This window comes from Equus asinus, chromosome 15 (genome assembly GCF_041296235.1).
Source record: "Equus asinus isolate D_3611 breed Donkey chromosome 15, EquAss-T2T_v2, whole genome shotgun sequence".
NCBI lineage: Eukaryota > Metazoa > Chordata > Mammalia > Perissodactyla > Equidae > Equus > Equus asinus.
In genome coordinates this window covers 32,330,621-32,348,690 of record NC_091804.1, presented here as the reverse complement: position 1 = coordinate 32,348,690, position 18,070 = coordinate 32,330,621, and the positions used below count along the sequence as shown (strand labels likewise).

At 43.8% G+C, this 18,070-nt stretch overlaps 1 protein-coding gene across 6 annotated transcripts in view; it reads left to right on the top strand.

Moving 5' to 3' along the window:
• CHD6 (chromodomain helicase DNA binding protein 6) overlaps nucleotides 1-18,070 on the top strand; it is a 198,724-nt gene that overhangs the window by 145,106 nt on the left and 35,548 nt on the right. For 5 of the 6 annotated variants that reach the window (XM_070485940.1, XM_044747839.2, XM_070485938.1 and 2 more), the window contains 7 exons: nucleotides 815-1,017; nucleotides 1,687-1,886; nucleotides 2,599-2,758; nucleotides 6,759-6,848; nucleotides 9,351-9,454; nucleotides 14,872-15,001; nucleotides 16,709-16,769. In XM_070485940.1, coding sequence (XP_070342041.1) covers nucleotides 815-1,017; nucleotides 1,687-1,886; nucleotides 2,599-2,758; nucleotides 6,759-6,848; nucleotides 9,351-9,454; nucleotides 14,872-15,001; nucleotides 16,709-16,769 — 948 coding nt within the window. The remainder of the gene's footprint in view (nucleotides 1-814; nucleotides 1,018-1,686; nucleotides 1,887-2,598; nucleotides 2,759-6,758; nucleotides 6,849-9,350; nucleotides 9,455-14,871; nucleotides 15,002-16,708; nucleotides 16,770-18,070) is intronic. The other variant, XM_044747841.2, reaches the window with a different exon arrangement.

Sequence of the window (18,070 nt, the reverse complement as noted above, 5' to 3'; positions counted from 1 at the left end):
ATCAGGAAGTTACTCTTTGTGCAGGACAATGGGCGAGAGGGAGAAGGAAAAGCCCTTGCTCTATAGACAGTAAGGAGCCAGTTGGAGCGTTCTAAGGTAGGAAGCGAGGTGATTGAAGCAGGGATGACTCTAGAGATTTATCTGGCCTGTGTAGAGGAGTATTCAGGAGCTTAGGCTAGCTTTTGGAAGGGGTACAGGGAGAAGGGGTGAGAAGCATGAAAGGGTAGAGACTAGAAAAGAGGCGATGGTTATGGCCAGGGGAGCCACCAAGAGTGAATGAGGTACCTGAGTGAGGGATTACGTGTTCAGTGAAAGACAAAAGGTTAGTAGTTAGTGCCAGTGGAAGGGAGAAAATGAAGCAGCAGGAATCTGTGTTTGTCTTCAGAAAGTTGCTGAGCAGATGGAATTCTCCGACTTGACCTGTCTCCAGAGCACAGATTGCCTCTGCATGCTGGGCATAACAGCTGGGGTGCACCACTCTAGTCTTTCTTGGCAAGAGCAGACTGCCACTCTGGGCACTGGGGGGCGTTGCCTGCCCATACCCCTGTTAGAATGACTGCAGAAATAGCAGATGGTAGTGGATAGCACTGGGGGCTGGGGAACATGCCAACTTCAGCAAGTCCCAGAGAATCCTCTCTGCTTGTCAATAGACACAGCAGGTGTGCTGGGAAGAGCCTGTCCTGCTAGAGGATCAGACCAGAGTGTGATTCTTTCCCAAATGTGTCCTGAGGAACGGCAACAGGATATGCTGGTGCATTGTGATTGGGGGAGAGAGAAAAGGGGCTTTCTCTTCAGCAGTCCTCTCTGTTTCTAGGAAAGCTTAGTGATTGACCGGCCTCGCGTGAGAAAGCAGACCAAACACTACAACTCTTTTGAGGAGGATGAGCTCATGGAGTTTTCAGAGTTAGACAGTGACTCTGATGAAAGGCCCACGAGGTCCAGGCGCCTCAATGACAAAACCAGACGCTACCTCCGAGCCGAATGCTTCCGAGTAGAGAAGAACCTGCTCATCTTTGGGTGGGTGTTGGCTTTGCCTGTTTGTTGTTGTTGTTGTTTTTCCCTCTGTTTTTCAGTCCCTGAGATTTGTCCAGTGTGTCACTCCAATCACCTCGGAGTTATGGACTGATGGAGGATCTGTTAGAGCAAGAGAGAACTTTCTGCCCATGTACCCCTCGGTCATTGTATGCTCTGCTGCCATATTGTAGACGTCATGATTTTCTCATATGCTTGTCACAGCAAATCTCTGTTACTCATTTGCTGCCTGGTACTTATTTCGTGCCTTTTTCCCGCAAGGATATATAAGGAGTCAGTGTACCAGATGATACAGTTAAGGGCTCCGGCTCTAGTAGAAATAGAAGGGTTAGCTTCTGGGAACTCGCCATTGCTTTTGAATATTGTAGCTGGACTCTGTTTTAATTCCAAATTTATTCCCTGCTCCAAATACTTTGATCCCTCTTCTTAACATTCTAGTGGTCATATGACGATCTCAGTGTCCCATGTCCAGGTCACCTTAGTGACATTTGGTGTACAATAGCATGGGGTCCTCGAAGGCCTTTCAGGACAAAGCCCTCTGGGCGATTAAAAGACCCAACAGAGGACAAGAAACACTCTTGGCTCCTGTTTGCGGTGTTGAGGGCATGCATGGCCCTTCCTCCCCCCAATACCCTTTTATATTTCCGCTCTCAGCTGGGGCCGGTGGAAGGACATCCTGACTCATGGGCGATTCAAGTGGCATCTGAATGAAAAGGACATGGAGATGATTTGCCGTGCCCTTCTGGTATACTGTGTCAAGCATTACAAGGGGGACGAGAAGATCAAGAGTTTCATTTGGGAATTGATCACACCTACCAAAGATGGGCAGGCCCAGACCCTCCAGAACCACTCAGGTGAGAGGTGGCAGGGCCATACCTGAGAAGTGCAAACTTGGTGCACTTCCATCGCTCTTCCTGTGTTGGTCCATGTTGCTGTGCTTTGGGGGACTTCTCTTTCTGAGATATATTTAAGAACGTTGCCTGTGGGAAAGCGTGATGATTCTTCCTCAGAATCATCCATGTTACTTGTGATATTTTAAGTACCGTTGGGCCCTTTTGAAATTTGCTACAGACCAGTCCTGCCCACTAACCTGAGCGTCACAGGGGTTTCTCCCCTGAATTGGGAATTCACACTGCATGCTCTGTGGTTCGTCTTTTGCATTTCACTGTTCCGTCCCATTCCCACCTCTGTCTCTGCCTTTTCTTGTGCTGTGCTTCTCCTTCCCTGTGCTTGGCCATAGCTCACCTTCAGGTTTCCAACTGAGTATTTGTTTTTCCCTGGCTAGGTTGTAAGTTCCCAAAGGGCACAGGTTATGGTATGCCTTTCTTGATTTTCACAGGGTACCTGGTAAATTCTTACTGCCTCACTGAACAGTCCTGGGGTTTATTAAGTGGGGGACCAGGTGCATCTCCTCACCACCATCACTACTTGGTGGACTGAGGAGTGGGGTCTGTCATCCAGGGCCACTGAGTACAGCCTGGCTCCCTCTTTGCAACCCTAGCCCAGCTCTGTTCTAACACCCATGTTTAAGCTGCCTTGGCTGATCAACCTGCCTTTCTGTTTCAGGGTTGTCTGCTCCAGTTCCCAGAGGAAGGAAGGGGAAGAAAACAAAGAACCAGCTGCTGCTCCCAGAGTTAAAGAATGCAGACTGGCTGGCCACCTGCAACCCTGAGGTGGTCTTGCATGATGATGGCTACAAGAAACACCTGAAACAGCACTGCAACAAGTGAGTACACCCCTTCCCCACCGCCTGGCGTTAGCTCCACTCAGACTTTCCAGACTCCTGGTACCCCCACAGGGTCGTAGGAGACCACTGGATGTTCCTCTATCACCATGCAAGGTCTGGAAAGGCACGATATGTGGTCTGAGCCAGGTCAGGATTCATTCGTGTTAAAGCTTCTCTAACTCCTTTAATATTGTCTCTTCTCCCCTAGAACCTGATCTCTCTACCAATGCGGTGTGTACCCCCAAGGGTTTTTCTCACCTGACCCTCAAAATCCATTTAGGACACTGGTGTATTTCACTATTCTCTCTCCTTTTCCTTTTCCCTTCTCTGCCCCTGAGGTCACATTAGCAAGAGCAGAAGACTAGCCTTAGTGGCCACTACTCCAAGCTCCCATGCCAAATTGCTTCCTCTTATAGTTTGCCATTGCAATTCATGGCCTCCAGGTATTTGACAGACATGCATTTGAGATAGTATTCTTTATATCCCTATGCTAACAGTGGAGCGGGGAGAGACCAAGGAAAAAGTGATAGAAAATGAAACTCTGTTCTTGTAAAGTTTAGTTTGGGGAAGTCAGAGCACTCAGCCACAAGACAATGACAGGTTTGCACATGGATATTTACATCACTATACAGTATATCTATTAAAATTAAAAGGACCCTTGGAGAGCATCTAATCTAGCTTCCTAGGCCATGTTAGACTCATCTGCCCAGCATTCCAGGTAGGCAGTGAGAACATCTCTGCTTGCACATGTCTGGTTATAAAGAGTTTATTATCTTATAAATTAGGGCTGTTTTGCTGGGGTTTTCCTTCCTTCCTGTAGCATCCACCTAATGGTCCTGTAGTTGTTGTTGGGTTGTGTCTTTTTTTTCTTGTATGGATGAAGTCAAATCCTTTCCTTTTGTCTCTCCAAATATTTGAAGCTAAGTCTCATGCCCAATACCGTAATAAAAACCACTGTACACAAAAGCACAAGCTCTTTGGGGACAATAGATCTCAAGCTGAGTCTTAAGGTACACACGGTTGGTAGTAGAGCCTGACTGGGGCAGGACTTGATGGCATGTTCCTTGTGACTGAATCAGAGTCACCATGTGGGAGACAGACAGAGGAGGCTCTTGGCTAGCTAAGAGGACTCACTGATGAGCCATCTTGTATGGCAGGCTAACCAAGGATTCTATTGTAAATATTAAGCAACTATATTGCTTGAACAGGTGAGACATGATGAAAAATGGTATTTGGGGAGAAAAATTATACTGGCAACAGTTAGCAAGATGGAGTAGGTAGACCTAGAGCTGAATGGCCAACTAGGAGAGTTCTGTCGTAATTTCAATATTGATCACGAGGACTTAGATTAGGGTGCTGACTGTAGAATTGGAGAGAAAGGGTCAAATATGAGAGACTGACTAAGGAAGAATCTGTAATGTGTGATGAACATGAAAGCAGCTAACTCCATGATTGTAAGCCTCATAGGCTCGGAGAATGGCAATACTTGTAGTCATGACTGGGTCAGAATTGTTATATTCACTAAAGATGAAGAGCAGAACAAAGGACTCAGGTTTTGCCTTATTAAGTTACAGCAACAGCATTTGGCTCTCCATCCACAGCTGCAGATGTGGATCTGTAGCACTTAGAGTACGCTGAACTGGAGAGGCTGACATAGAACTTTCCTTGACACCTGCAGAGATGATCACAGATGATGGCCAGAACCAATTCTGACCTTTGAGAAATTCCTTAACATTCTAACCACCACCCACAAGACCTTTCCTGAGTGCGTGCCTGGCCCTGGGAATCAAAGAATAATGCAGTAAAGCACTTCTCCAAGTTTGGAGATGGTGACTGTCATTTATATTCTGAATCTAATGGAGACCACTGTCCTCTTTAGTTCTGGCTCAGCAAGAGCCAGGCTCAGAGCCGGCAGGGACCTTGTAGCTCTTCCCACTCAGTGTGGGAGTTCCGTGGGCAGTATCCTGATAAGGAGTCTTCCAGCCTCTGCTTGAGCCTTCCTAGTGACAGGAGTTTACCATTTCTCAGTGAGGCTTATTTAATCACCAGATGATTCTAATTAACTGTCCTTCTGTACATTGAATTTAAAATCTGCTTCCTTGAAACTTCTACCCTTTGATCTTTGGTCCTGGTTCTGTCCTGAAGTACAACGAACAGGCAGTATTTCTTCAGCATAACTGGACTGTGAGCTTCTAGAGTTCTGGGTTCTGTTAATTAGCAAATTTACTGCCACCCCAATATCAGATAAGGGTTAAGACAGGCTCTGGGATCAGGACTGCCTGGATTTAAGTCCTGGCTCCATTACTTACCAGCAGGTGAATTACTTAACCTCTGTGTGCCTTCTTTCCTTCATCTAGAAAATGAGGATAATAATATTTCCTACCTCTTAGCATTGTTATGAGGAGTCAGTAAGCCAATACCGGCTGGCACATAGTAAGTACTCAAAGCCTTGTTTGTTTTTATTATAGTATAGTATTTAGGGACGTGAAATTGTCATCAAATGCACTTTAAAAAGTTAAAAAGCAACTGCTTCAAATCTAAGCTGTAAGAGGTGAGGATGATGATTGTCCATTTGTGGGTGGGGAGAGTGACTGGAAGGGGATACCAGATTTCAAAAAAAAATCTCCAAATTATTTGAATTGATTGACAGCTGAGGTAAGGAATGGTATACCAGAAAAGTAAGGGTTCCAATCTAAAAGTTCTACCTTGGTGTGTTGCCATCTACAACTCAAGCCCAGAAAGTGGCATTTCTACCTAGATCTAAGAAATTATGCTTTTTTAGACGCCTCTGCCCTTCATTATTAACATCTTTTAAATAGATAAGACATGTATGTGTTTAAAAGATTTTTATCAAAAGTCAATTTTGCTCCCACCTCCACTTCCCTTGTTTCCATCTCCAGAGGCAACCACCCGTACTGGTTTTTCCAGAGAGACCCTGGACATGGACCAGCGTAGGTGAATGTATAGCCTCCTTTACCATCCCCCTAAAATAATACATACTTTACATACTATTTGTGCTCTTTTTTAAACAACTTGTGTGGAGATCAGTTCCTATATAAGTATATGTAAATTGGCTTTGTTTTTAATAGTTAGCCTTTACTCTTGACTGCTATTGAGCAAGTTATAAGTACTCCTTCTAAACCTTTTTGCAGCTTAGCCGAGAGTATGGAGCATCTCCTGGAACATGATCAGCTTCTCTGTGCCTGCCCTTACTTTCACCCTGGTTTTGCATACATTAAGCCTTCCCCTCCCTTGACCCCCACTGTCATCTTCTGTGCTCTTATTCTTTCTTGGTAGGTTTTATTTCACAATTCAACTGCTGTGGGCTCCTCAAGAATGGGGTTAAATTGTTTACTTTTGTTATGTACCTCATAGTACCCAGCTTGTGCAGGGCACACAGTAGTTGCCCAGCAAAAGCTTACTTAATTGCCTTGTCTCAAACACGTTCAGCGCATTCCCATGAGCCTGAGTGTGGTCCATGCAGAATCACAGTGAATTGAGCACCTCAGGAGAGAAGACATGATCACTTTCTGGCAGTATTGTTATGAAAAAGACTTCAAATGTTCATGTAACTCTGTGTAAGTGAAAGTGTTTGAAAGCAGCACCATTCAACATTACTCATTCTTCAGGAAACTAGTAAACTGGTAACCAGCCTCTTGGAAGGCAGCTCTGCCTAAGAGGTCATTGTGGCCATATGGAGGGGGATGAGTACTCTTTTTAAGGACCAGGAGGAATGCTGTTTCTGCCGCACCCCATGGTTCTCAGGGTGACCTAACAGATGACTGATGAGATATCTTTTTCTTGTGTAAAATGGGGATAATCATAGTAACGGCTGCCTTCAGTACCTAGTGTTTTGTCTTTCTAGTGCTCTCTCACGTATAGCTTCCTATCACTAACGACATGGGAATGCCCAGAATTTCCCTATGTCAACTGGGGTGTGGCAGTTCACAGGCACTCCTGGGTTCTAATGTGCTTGCATTAATGTGTTCACCTTTCATAGGGTACTTTTGCGAGTCCGGATGCTATACTACCTAAAAGCTGAAATACTGGGAGAAGCAGCTGATAAAGCATTTGAAGGCACTCCCGCCAGGTAAAACAAGTCCGCCTTAGCTCTCAATGTTAAAGAATTGCCAAAAGTGCCTGTTTGTGCAAGTGGAGAAACCTGCCTGGGCTTCAGGAGGCCCATATTCCCACCTGCCCAGGATCAGCCCCTTGGATGGAAGTGCAAGCAGGTCACCTACAAGTCACATAAAGGAGAAAACTTTCTTAGAAACACAACTTTTGGTGAGGTTTTTTTAGTAGTTTTTTCCCCCAGTGGTGTTGTAAACTTTCCTTTAAAACAGTCATTTCTCTACCTTAACTAATCATTGTAGAATGAGTATTAATTACTTGATACACTTGATCTGACAGGTATACACTGGAGTGTTACTCAGAATCCCATTCTTGGCCTTAGTACTGTTCTGCATTTGAGTGGTTCTCCTCTATTTGCTAATCATGTTTATAATACCTTGTGACCTGTTTGATTTGTTGCACTTTAGTTTTGTAAGTTAGTATTTCCAAAGCTGTAGAATCCTGTGGGAATCCCCCCAAATTTCAGGGAATGAGACGTGAAGTTCCTAGCTACCACTTGATCGAGCTGTCAGAGAGTCACACTTTCTAGGTGGGATCACCACACAGCCTCCTTCGCCTTTGCCATATCTGCAGTATGCAGCCCTGTACAATGCCTGTTGCTCCCTAGGAAACCAGAAGTGTTGGTATTTCAACTTTGCTTTGAGATGACCTGGGGCCATGGTTTCTTCTTTCTCTTTCTTTCCATTAGGCAATGCTAATGGCTCTAGTGGTCATAGGAGCACTAAAGAAGGTGCTCCTATGAGAGGTGAAGGACATTAACAGCCCTACTCATGGGGTAATTTGTAATCAAGAGCAAGCATCACAATGACTGTTACTACTTGATGTGCTTTCTGTAGTTAATTGTAGTTATTTCTAGTAGGGATAGAGAAGTTGAGTGTTTTGGTGAAAAGATTCAGTTTTTTTTTTTTGAGGAAGATTAGCCCTGAGCTAACTACTTCCAGTCCTCCTCTTTTTTGCTGAGGAAGCCTGGCCCTGAGCTAACATCTGTGCCCATCTTCCTCTACTTTATATGTGGGACGCCTGCCACAGCGTGGCGTGCCAAGTGGTGCCATGTCCTCACCCGGGATCCGAACCGGCAAACCCCAGGCTGCCAAGAAGCAGAACATGCGAACTTAACCGCTACACCACCAGGCCGGCCCCAAGATTCAATTTTTGAGTTGCATAAATGTAGCAGAATTTAACCTGACCACTTATATCAGGTATTACCTGGCAGAAGTAATCTACATGAACTTATTCATCCCTCTGTCATGTGCTTTCTTAGACATGTAGATGGATGGAAGCCAGGTAGAGCATAGAGAGGGTGAGTCTATGGCCCACCCTCTTCCCACCTTTCCTCTGCTTTCCTCCATCTTGGTTCTCACCTGTGCTGTTCAGGCTTAATGCCTTATTGTGGAGAAGTTGCCATGAAGAAGGAATAACAGTTCATCCCAGAAAAGTCATTCATCCCATGGCACCATGCAGGCAGAGCAGTGGGCCCTGTAGTGGAGGCAGATAGGGAGCACTGCCTGGAAAGGTGGGGGCCAGGGAACACCACCATCCCCATAGAGGGAGCTGGACCTAGCAAGGGGCAGTCAGCCTGTGTCACAATAAGAGCCTGATGGAAGAAGATCCTCAAATGCTACAGAGGAACCGTCTCAGAGAGCTGGGAGTCGGCAGGGAGGAGCCATCCAGGTAGATGTTCTCCCCCGAGACCCCAAACTCTTCAAATTGTAAGGTCTGTTCTCAGACAAATAAAGACAGTGAGCTAAAGGTCAATGTGAGCTTTCAGAACATGGACAGAAACAGAGAGAGGGGCTGATGGTACAGGCTTGCTAATCCCTGCATGTCTGCTCCCTAGGGCGAGTTATGTTCATCCCTTTGTCCAGGGGAAGTGCAATTTTTGATCAGTTTTGACCCAACAGACACCGCTGCTAGGAGGTGCCACCTATCCTCTGAAAGGCTCTTTTCATATCCCTGCATGTACCAATGCAGACTCTCTTGTTCTCAGATAGTGCTTGAGATCTCTGCATGTTGAATCAAGATGATTTGAGCACTTTTCAGCATTTGATCATGTACGAATTTAACCACTTGGGGGGTGTTGTATGTTCAAATGACCAATATATTGATGGTTTTTGCTGTAGTTGTCAACTGAAGATGCACATCAGAACTACCTTATACATGTAGATCCCAAGGCCCCACCCCAGGTCGACTGGTGATGAGTTCTTCAAGAGGTGCTTTAGGATTCTGTGTCAGTCAGCCTGAGGTGGAGCCTGGAAATCAAGAACATATGCAGAAATGGCTCACTGGATGAGCCTGATGGAAAGCCCTGGTTAGGAAACCTTGGCCCACAACTTTCTGAATCCTTGTTACGTCAGTGTCTAAGCATGCAAGTAGGGATGTGACTATTAAGGGTTTGGCCGGTAGCTCTTGTGTTTTCTGCCTGTGTTGAAGGAACCCTCAGTCCGTGCTCTTCCTTCCACAGAGAGCTAGAAGTGCCTCTGCCCGACATTGACTACATGGAGATCCCAGTGGATTGGTGGGATGCTGAGGCCGATAAGTCCCTTCTGATTGGTGTGTTCAAACATGGTGTGTATTTCAGTGAATGTTTTCCCCTTCCTGAAAAACTCCATAGTCCTCTTGTATGTCTTTCTTAGAATGTGGAGCCTCACCTCTGTCCTCTCAGAATTTCAACCAGATGAATGTGAGTCATGAAAATGACAGTAAATGTTAATATCAGAGAGGAACTTCAAGAGGGTGATTGTGTCCACAAAGAGCTTGTTCAGTCTGTATCTTCCTCACAGTAGCCTTTCCACATTGTCAGGCCTGGGACTATTCACTCTCAATCACTCATACAGTCCCAGCACCTAGCCTAGTGCCTGGCACATAGTAGGTACCCAGTGTTTCTTGGATGAAGGAATAAATAAGTTGGGAAAATGTCAGGTTTCAACATTTCATATGTATGCAGAATTCTAAGGTTAATCTACGTAATCCACATATTCCTAGTGTATCTTTTGCTCTCTTGGTATAAAAATTTATGGATAAAGGATGGCATGGACATCCCTTTTTTTAAAATGTGGTAACCAAGAATAAAGGATCCAGAAGTTTTTTGAGCAGTTTGGAAAAACTGAAATAAGTGCCCCTTTCTTCATTTCTGGCACTGTTCTGGCACTTCTGGCACTAAGTTCTTCTGTCTAAAAACTGAAATAAGTGCTCCCTTTCTTTACTTCTTGCACTGTGTCCTGCCCTTGCTTTCAGACAGTAGTTAAAACGACTAATGAAAGTGCCAGAAGATAGTCACTGTAATGTGCCTGGTACACATCTTCCCTCCCAGTTGAATTAACTGAAATTTTAAACTGGAGACTAGGGTTTAAAGTGGGAAGAGTTAGATACACCTGGGTTTTTCCATCAACTATGCCACTTACTAAATGCATGACTTTGAGCAAGTCATAAACTTCTCTGACCTATTTCCTCACCTGTACAATGACGATACTATCAAAACAACCTCCCTGGAGGGTTGTTCGACGATTAAATGCAGCAATATACTGCCTAGAACAGCGCGTGGTACTTAATAGATACTCGGTGCTGCTCTGCTGTTGCTTATTGCTCTTCCTTTGCAAGGTTAACCTTCTAACACATGCCTTATGAGGAGAATTCTTCAACATTTGTAGGCCAACCAGTTATATTTACTTAACAACCATGCCTATACATATTTTAATGAAGAGTCCTCTCAAAACTTGGATTCTGGTGTTGCAAATGCAGGTTTTGGGAGGTCCAGTGCTGCTGAGAGCTCCTCGTCAAACCACTGGGGTTAGGTTAGAGGAGTGTTGTCCAATAGATGTGATGGTGGAAATGTCCTGTTTCTCACTACCCACTATGGAAGCCAATAGCCGCATGTGACTATTGCACACCTGAAATACAACTTAGTACAACTGAGCAACTTTATTTTTAACTTTGTGTAATTTTATTTAATTCAAATTTAAATATCCACATGTGGCTCCTCTGGACAGTGCAGGGCTAGAACTCAGCTCTGAAGTGGGAAGAAGCAGCATGTTATCCCCTTGTTAAGTACAAGGAACCACCGTGCAACTGAAACTTGGTTTAATCTAATTTTGGAAAGAACCCAGAAGAAGACAAGCTGCTATGCTGAAGGCGTCCAAATTCCAGAGCATCTGAACTTGGTCTATGGAAAGTCTGTTCACCCTGTGCCTCGTTTCAGTGGTGGTTTTAGGGCACATTGCCGAATCCCTGATGGAGACAATGTCTTGTGAACAGAGGACACAATCTGAAGTCCCAGCAGTATGGCAGACAGAATTTACATGCTTCCTCTGCCTCCCCAAGCCCAACACTCACACCACAGACAACAGAAAGCCTAGGTGAATTATGACAAGTGTTAAACTACCTAGCTGAACTGGGAAGAAATAAAGCAAAATTACCAAGTAAGAGATCAGTTAAAGCCAGAGCTGAAAACTCAGGAACTGATATGACAGCGGACCAGAGAGACTTGGTTTTTAATACCTACACAGAAATGGAGGAAAGGAGGCCAAGTAAGGGCTCTCTGGTCCAGAGAAGCAAAGCTGGAAGAACATACTCCTGAGAGATGAAGAAATGGAGACAAGAAAGAGAAGATGAGATAGAATCAGGTTGACATCTAAGGGATAAAACAAGATATGCCAGACAAATACTAACCACCACCGCCAGAAAGGCAAAAAAAAAAAAAACCTGGTATGGCAAAATCAATATCATAGAAAAAATCTTTAAGGAAAAAAGCATAATTTGAGGTAAAGACAGTCATTACACAATGATGATAGGTATAATTCACCAAAAGATATGGCTAACAGTGTAGCCCCAGAATATGTAAAAGAGGACAAGACTCTAAGGAGGCCCCAGACCCTTTCTCTCCAAGGAAAGGCAAGTTAATATTGGCACAATACCTTCTAGTTTCATAATCTTTGATCAAGGTTTAGGGCAGTGAGATTAATCAATTGATCTCTCCTAGTCTCATATCAGAAACGGTAGAAGATCAACCACATGATGTCTAAGGTCATTTCTACATCTAAAACTTTATTCTCTATGAAGTAGCTTTGAGGCGTATAAATTAATTATTCCTAAGTGTTTCCTGAACACACTTGTAAGAATTTAAGATGATGCATCACCCATTCCATTTAAATTTTCCCAGATTGTGCCAATTGAGGTGAACTCGGTATTCAAGTCAGGGCTGAGGGGCAGGTGCTAGAAAGGTGATGTGTGCAATGCCTGAAGCGCCTCATTTTGGTATATGATGAGTTTAGCAGACACCCTATAAACACAGGGGAAACCCTGCCTCTGTACCCAGAGCTAGGGGACTTGTCTTAAGCCACGCATGCAGACTGACTCACTCTTGGATAGGACCAGACCTGTTTAGTTGGATGGTGACATTTAATCAACCTAGACTACGTTGGACAGATGCATATGGTTGGCCTCGTGGGCCCGTCCTCCTTGGAGTCTTCCAGAGTACACATCAGATCCTGCTCCTGGCTGGGTGCTGCCCCTGGGACTTGCCATGAGCATAGGCTTAGACCTGTCCTCATCTCGGTAACACACCTGACCTCGCTTGTATAACTCAGCCCTCGCCTCAGTATTACCAAGCCCACACAACATGTCTTCCCAGGTGACAAACTCCCAGATACCCACCAGCTGGTGGAGATATGACATTTCCAGAAAAACAAGCTGTCAGGTGTTCACTTTTCAGAAATCTCTATCAGGAAGCCCTCTCTGCCTTGCCTCCATGCCTTGGAGGCATAAGTATGAGCTTATGAGTCCTGCAACCATTTTCTTTGTTAAGAAACACACAGCTGTTCATTGTCTGAGGTTTTGAGGATCTTTAAGTCCACACTAGACATAGCCCACTACAGCCCTACTTGCATCAGAAGAACATAGCCGTGGTTCCATCTCCAAGCTGACTCCCGTGGAGGAATTGGTTAAAATCTTTGGAAGGGCCCAGTAGCAAACATATTCTGAATGATTCTCTTGACAGCTCTCATGTGCATTAAGTGATTGCCACCCCTCTAGGGCAGCCTGGATTTTTGAAATTTTCATTAAGATACGGAGTTTAGTATTTCTGTTCGTATTCTTAGAGAGGTGCTTTTAGACTAAGTGAAGAGGCGAGCAGCCTACACTCCCTCAAAGGCCTGTCATTTTACTATTTATTTCTTTGTTTTGCTGTTACAGCCCCTACTTCTCTCTTTTCAGGACAGTTGTTAGGGTTTTCTAGGGAACCAAATCAGTCACTCTTCCTCGCCTCCAGCTTCATAGCTGATTGAGATATAAAAATGCAGAATCTGTCTAGACTTCAGACCCACACATGACAAGACAAAGTCTGCAGAGTTGAAGCTTGCCCACTTAGTAGGCACCTGGAGGAACCTAGCCTGGTTCATGCCCTGTGAAAGCACAGATTGCATGAAGACAGGGCAATAATGGACAGGTAACCTCCCTGATAGTAAAGGGTCAGTGGAAGAAGCTTTCACCATCTCATCTGTCAGATAAAACACCCCTCTTTTCATGGGAAGGCGCAGGTAGAGACAGTGGCAGGAATTTCATCAACACAGGAGCATCAAGGACATTCCTGTTCAGACGTGAGCTGAAGTAGAACGTGGGGAGAGGGTGAGAATGGTTCTTCTTGCAGTGATTATTGGAAGAGAATCGGCAAAACTGACTCATCCAGTCAATTGTTTGTCAAATATGTATGGTGTCAGGCCCTGTGCTAGGTACTAAATATATAACATTGAGTAAAATCAGTCAGAGATTCTGTTCCTAAGGAGCCCGTAGTCTCATGAGAGAGACAGTAATCAAATAATCACCCTAAGGAATAAGTGAATAAAGAAGAACATAAGGCACCACAGTTTCTCCTGCTATATGCCTCTCGTGGGCAGGACTGGCATGGAGATGGCAGGAGAGTCACTTTGGATTAAAAGATAAAGTACCTGCAGCTCCTCAGAGAACAAGTACCAGGTGCTGCCTACGGGGCAAAGGATAGAACTCATCAACACTGATATTAGAACAAAAGCCAAAATGTAAGTGGAATATCCAACAAAGTAAAATCAAGTTTATTAGCAGCCAAGCTGGTTCTCATTTTAGGTACACCGTCTTCCATCACCTGTGATGGGGTCTCTCTGTACATACTACAGAGCTAGAAATTGACTTTGTTTCCTGGGAGCAATGTGGAAAGGGGTTCCCCCCAAGATAATTTGATGCAACAGTAGGTTTGGATCTTTTACATAACCAAATCCTATATCTTTAAAAGATTACATTGATTCAATAAAATAATGACAGATTCTCATGTGTGGACTTTATCAAATTAAGTGATTTTTTTTTTTCATTATTTTGCCTCCCTTTTGAGGTCTCTCTTCTGGGTCAAAAATGCTCTATCCATTTTGACTTTGGAGATGTGGTGAGGGGCAATTCCAAAGGCTTGGCCAGTGGATTAGGGTTTTATACCAAATTGTGAATACAGGGGCAATAGATATGTTTTAATCCGAATAACAATCACAGTAATCCTCTCTATATTTCATGCCTTGCATCCATCACTTTGCACAGCTTCCCTTCCTAACACATGAGATAAAATTGGACTATAAGCAAACAAGGCCCATTTAGGAGATAACAGGGTTGTTCAGAGTTGGGGGGCAAGGGGACAAAGTTGCAAAACCAACTTGCCTGATTCCCTTTGCTGTCCAAAAGAAGGAAACAAGTGAGAATTGTATCTGTATCTTGTGTCTCTTCACAGACAGAATATTTACATTTACAATATTTACACCTTTCATTTTTGGTTAAGCATACTCAGATGTGTCCAGTTTAGCTCAAGGATATTCCCTCGGTAGGAAATCTTATAGGATCCAATTAATCTTCAAAAGGTATTTTTTGTTTGTTTCTTTTGTTATGCTTTTACTTAATAAGGAAAATAAAATGTAGGGCCCAGGGCAGATTTTGTTCTAACATAACTTCATATGTTCCTCATTACTCCTGATCAGGGTATGAGAGGTACAACGCCATGCGAGCAGACCCAGCACTTTGCTTCCTGGAGAAAGTTGGGATGCCAGATGAGAAATCCCTTTCTGCAGAACAAGGTGTTACGGATGGGACCTCAGACGTTCCTGAAAGGTGAGAAGCTGCATAGGCCAACTGTGATGTGACATGTCATGCTACAAATCTCTGACCCCTTCCACATATATATATAGTGCTCTCATAGTCTCTTCCTCACAGTTTGGCATCTCCCTTAAACTTTGCAGTGCTGGAACTGCCTTCCAAAATTGCTGCTTTAGTTTTATCTTGCTATGCCTCAGGCCTTTTCTTTGACTTCTAAGCACTTGGAACCAAATATTCGTTCCTGTCCTTCGTGAGTTCCCCAAGCTGCCCACCATCCTGCTCTACTCCATAGCCAGACTCATCTCCTGTCTGGTCAGAGGATTCTCGAGGAAGACTTCAGACCTCTCATACCTAGCAGAAAGTTAAGAAGAGGCACAGCAAGTGCAGGCTTCTTGACCCTGAAATTCCAGCATCATTTAAGGATTGCATGGTCCATGAGTAAGGTGGATAGATTTAGGAGCCACTGTTTGATGGCCATGGTACTTAGATCTTGTCCATAGGTTGTATGCAAAAAGTAAGGAAGCATCCCCTTTGGCTGAGTTTTATTTACTGTTGGCATAACCCCCAAATATCTAAAGTCATAGGGAAGCTAAATAAACAGTCCAAAACTGTGGTTCTCCAAAATTTATACGTATTTGGAAATCATAGTATGTATCTCTTGGCTTGTATTTAGTAAGCTTTTGACATGGTCTTCTCCCCTAAAAGTAGCAGATTCTGCTTTGCATTGCCTAGGGCTGTGGCTAGATCTGGACATGAGGGCATGGCACTGCCAGGAGCCCCTAACCATTTGCTAAAGCCAAGAAAAGGATGAAATGCATTTTCCGTCTATCCTGAACCCCGAAGAACACTTTAGCTACCATAACATTCTCTTCCCCAAAGGTGTTTCCTACGGGCAGGTGAGGAAGATCCATTTAGAGAGCTGTTAACAAATGCCCAAGTGACTCTTGATGCTAATGTTAGATTCACTGGGTCAAGACAAACATGGGCTGGGTGAGGTACCTGAATGTGGCATAAAGCTTATATTTTGTGGAGTGGCTACTCTTTCTGTGATTAAGCAGTGAAGATAGGAGGTTCTCCTGCCTCCAGGACCTGAGCAGCAAAGACAAGAATATTTGAGACAGGAATACTTCAAAATCAATTTTAAAAGGAATCATGAAAAACAGATAGGCATCAGCAATAGTTAAGCTCGTAAGAGAGAAGACGTTAGGCAGCTAACCTGGAGGCAGGTGTCTGATGGTAGATGGCAAAATGTCCTTCCTTCTTAGCAGTCGCAGCAGAGCTCCCTTTCAGGAAGTGACTGCTGCCAAATGTAAGTGATTCTGTCTGCAGATTCATCCTACTGTCATCTGGGGGTTGGCACATCAGCACTTGCTTGGTTTGCACAGCCTTCAGTCTCTAAAGTCTGTTCTTTTATCAAAGCCACATATTCAGATAAGTCCTGATAAGCAGTAATTAACTTTTTAGTGATAGTATCATTGTTGAATAGCCAGCCTCTGAACTTGCCTGAGTAGATCATGAGTCTCATACTGAAGTCTCAGTTGAGTAGGTGTCCTTGCCCGTAGAAGCTGGACACTGGAGAAAGCAAGATTTTGAGGCTTGTAGGGAAAGGGATCTGCTCATGTTCCTTTTGGTCGGTGATTTAGGCAGTTTTCTGGTAATCATCCTGGTTGCAAAATAGCTCCTAGGTGGTATGTGATGCTTTTTTTTTTTACTTTTATTTAGAGGCAACATGGATAAAGAAGACAGTACTGAAGACAAATTAGATGGCCTCCAGAAACAAATGGTGAGTCAAATGTGCTATATTGGTAATCCACATGATCTTTCTTTTTTTTTTTTTAAAGATTGGCACCTGAGCTAACATCTGTTGCCAATCTTTTTTTTTCTTCCTTCTTCTCCCCAAAGCTCCCCAGTACTTAGTTGTATATTGTAGTTGTAGGTCCTTCTGCTTATGCTATGTAGGATGCCACCTCAGCATGGCCTGATGAGTGGTGCCATGTCCACGCCCAGGATATGAACTAGCGAAACCCTTGGCCACCCAAGCAGAGCACACAAACTTAACCACTTGGCCACAGGGCCAGCCCCACACAGTCTTTAATAGCAAAGAGAAATCCTCATCTTGTTAGTGGACTTGGGGAACTTGATTGTATTGCTGCAGTTCGTTGCATTTTCCCTAACATTTTATTATAAAAATTGTCAACATACAGACTACATTGAACTTTTATTCTAATGAAACTTTCGATTTTGAGGTAACCATAGATTTTAGATGCAATTCTAAGATACAATACAGAGTGATCCCATGCATGCTTTATCCAGTTTCCCACCATGGGAACATCTTGCAAAACTGTGGTACAATGTCACAACCAGGATACTAACATTGATAGAGTCAAGATGCAGGACATTTCCATGACCTGCATTCCACGAAGATCCATCGTGTTGCCCTTTTATAGCCACATTCACTTTCCTCCTGCTTTGAACTCATTTTTAATTCCTGGCAACCACTACCCTGTTCTCTATTTCTAAATTTTGTTATTTTAAGGATATTATTTTAATGGAATCATACCATATGTAACCTTTGGGGATTGACTTTTGTTACCCTGCATGATTCCCTGTGGACTGATGCAGGTTGTTGTCTCTAACAATAATTCATTCCTTTTTATTGCTACGTAGCAGTCCATGGTGTGGATGTACCACAGCTTGTTTTACCATTCATCCGCTGAAGGACATCTGGGTTGTTTCCAGTTTATGACTATTATGAATACCTCTGTAAATATTTGCATACAGATTTTGTGTGAACATACATTTCCATTTCTCTGGGATAAATGTCCAGGAATATAATTGCTGGGCTATATGGTAGTTATGTGTTTAGCTTTTTTAGGAAACTGCCAAGCTGTTTTCCAGAATGGCTGTACCATTTTACATTCCCACCAGCAATGAGTGATCCACTTTCTCCTCATCCTCACTAGCTTTTGGTGTTGTCACTGTTTTTTAATTGAGCCATTTTGATATCTTGTCGTGGTGTTAATTAGCATTTCCCTAATGGCTAATGATGTTTAATTACTATGTGTATACCTCTTCAGCGAAATG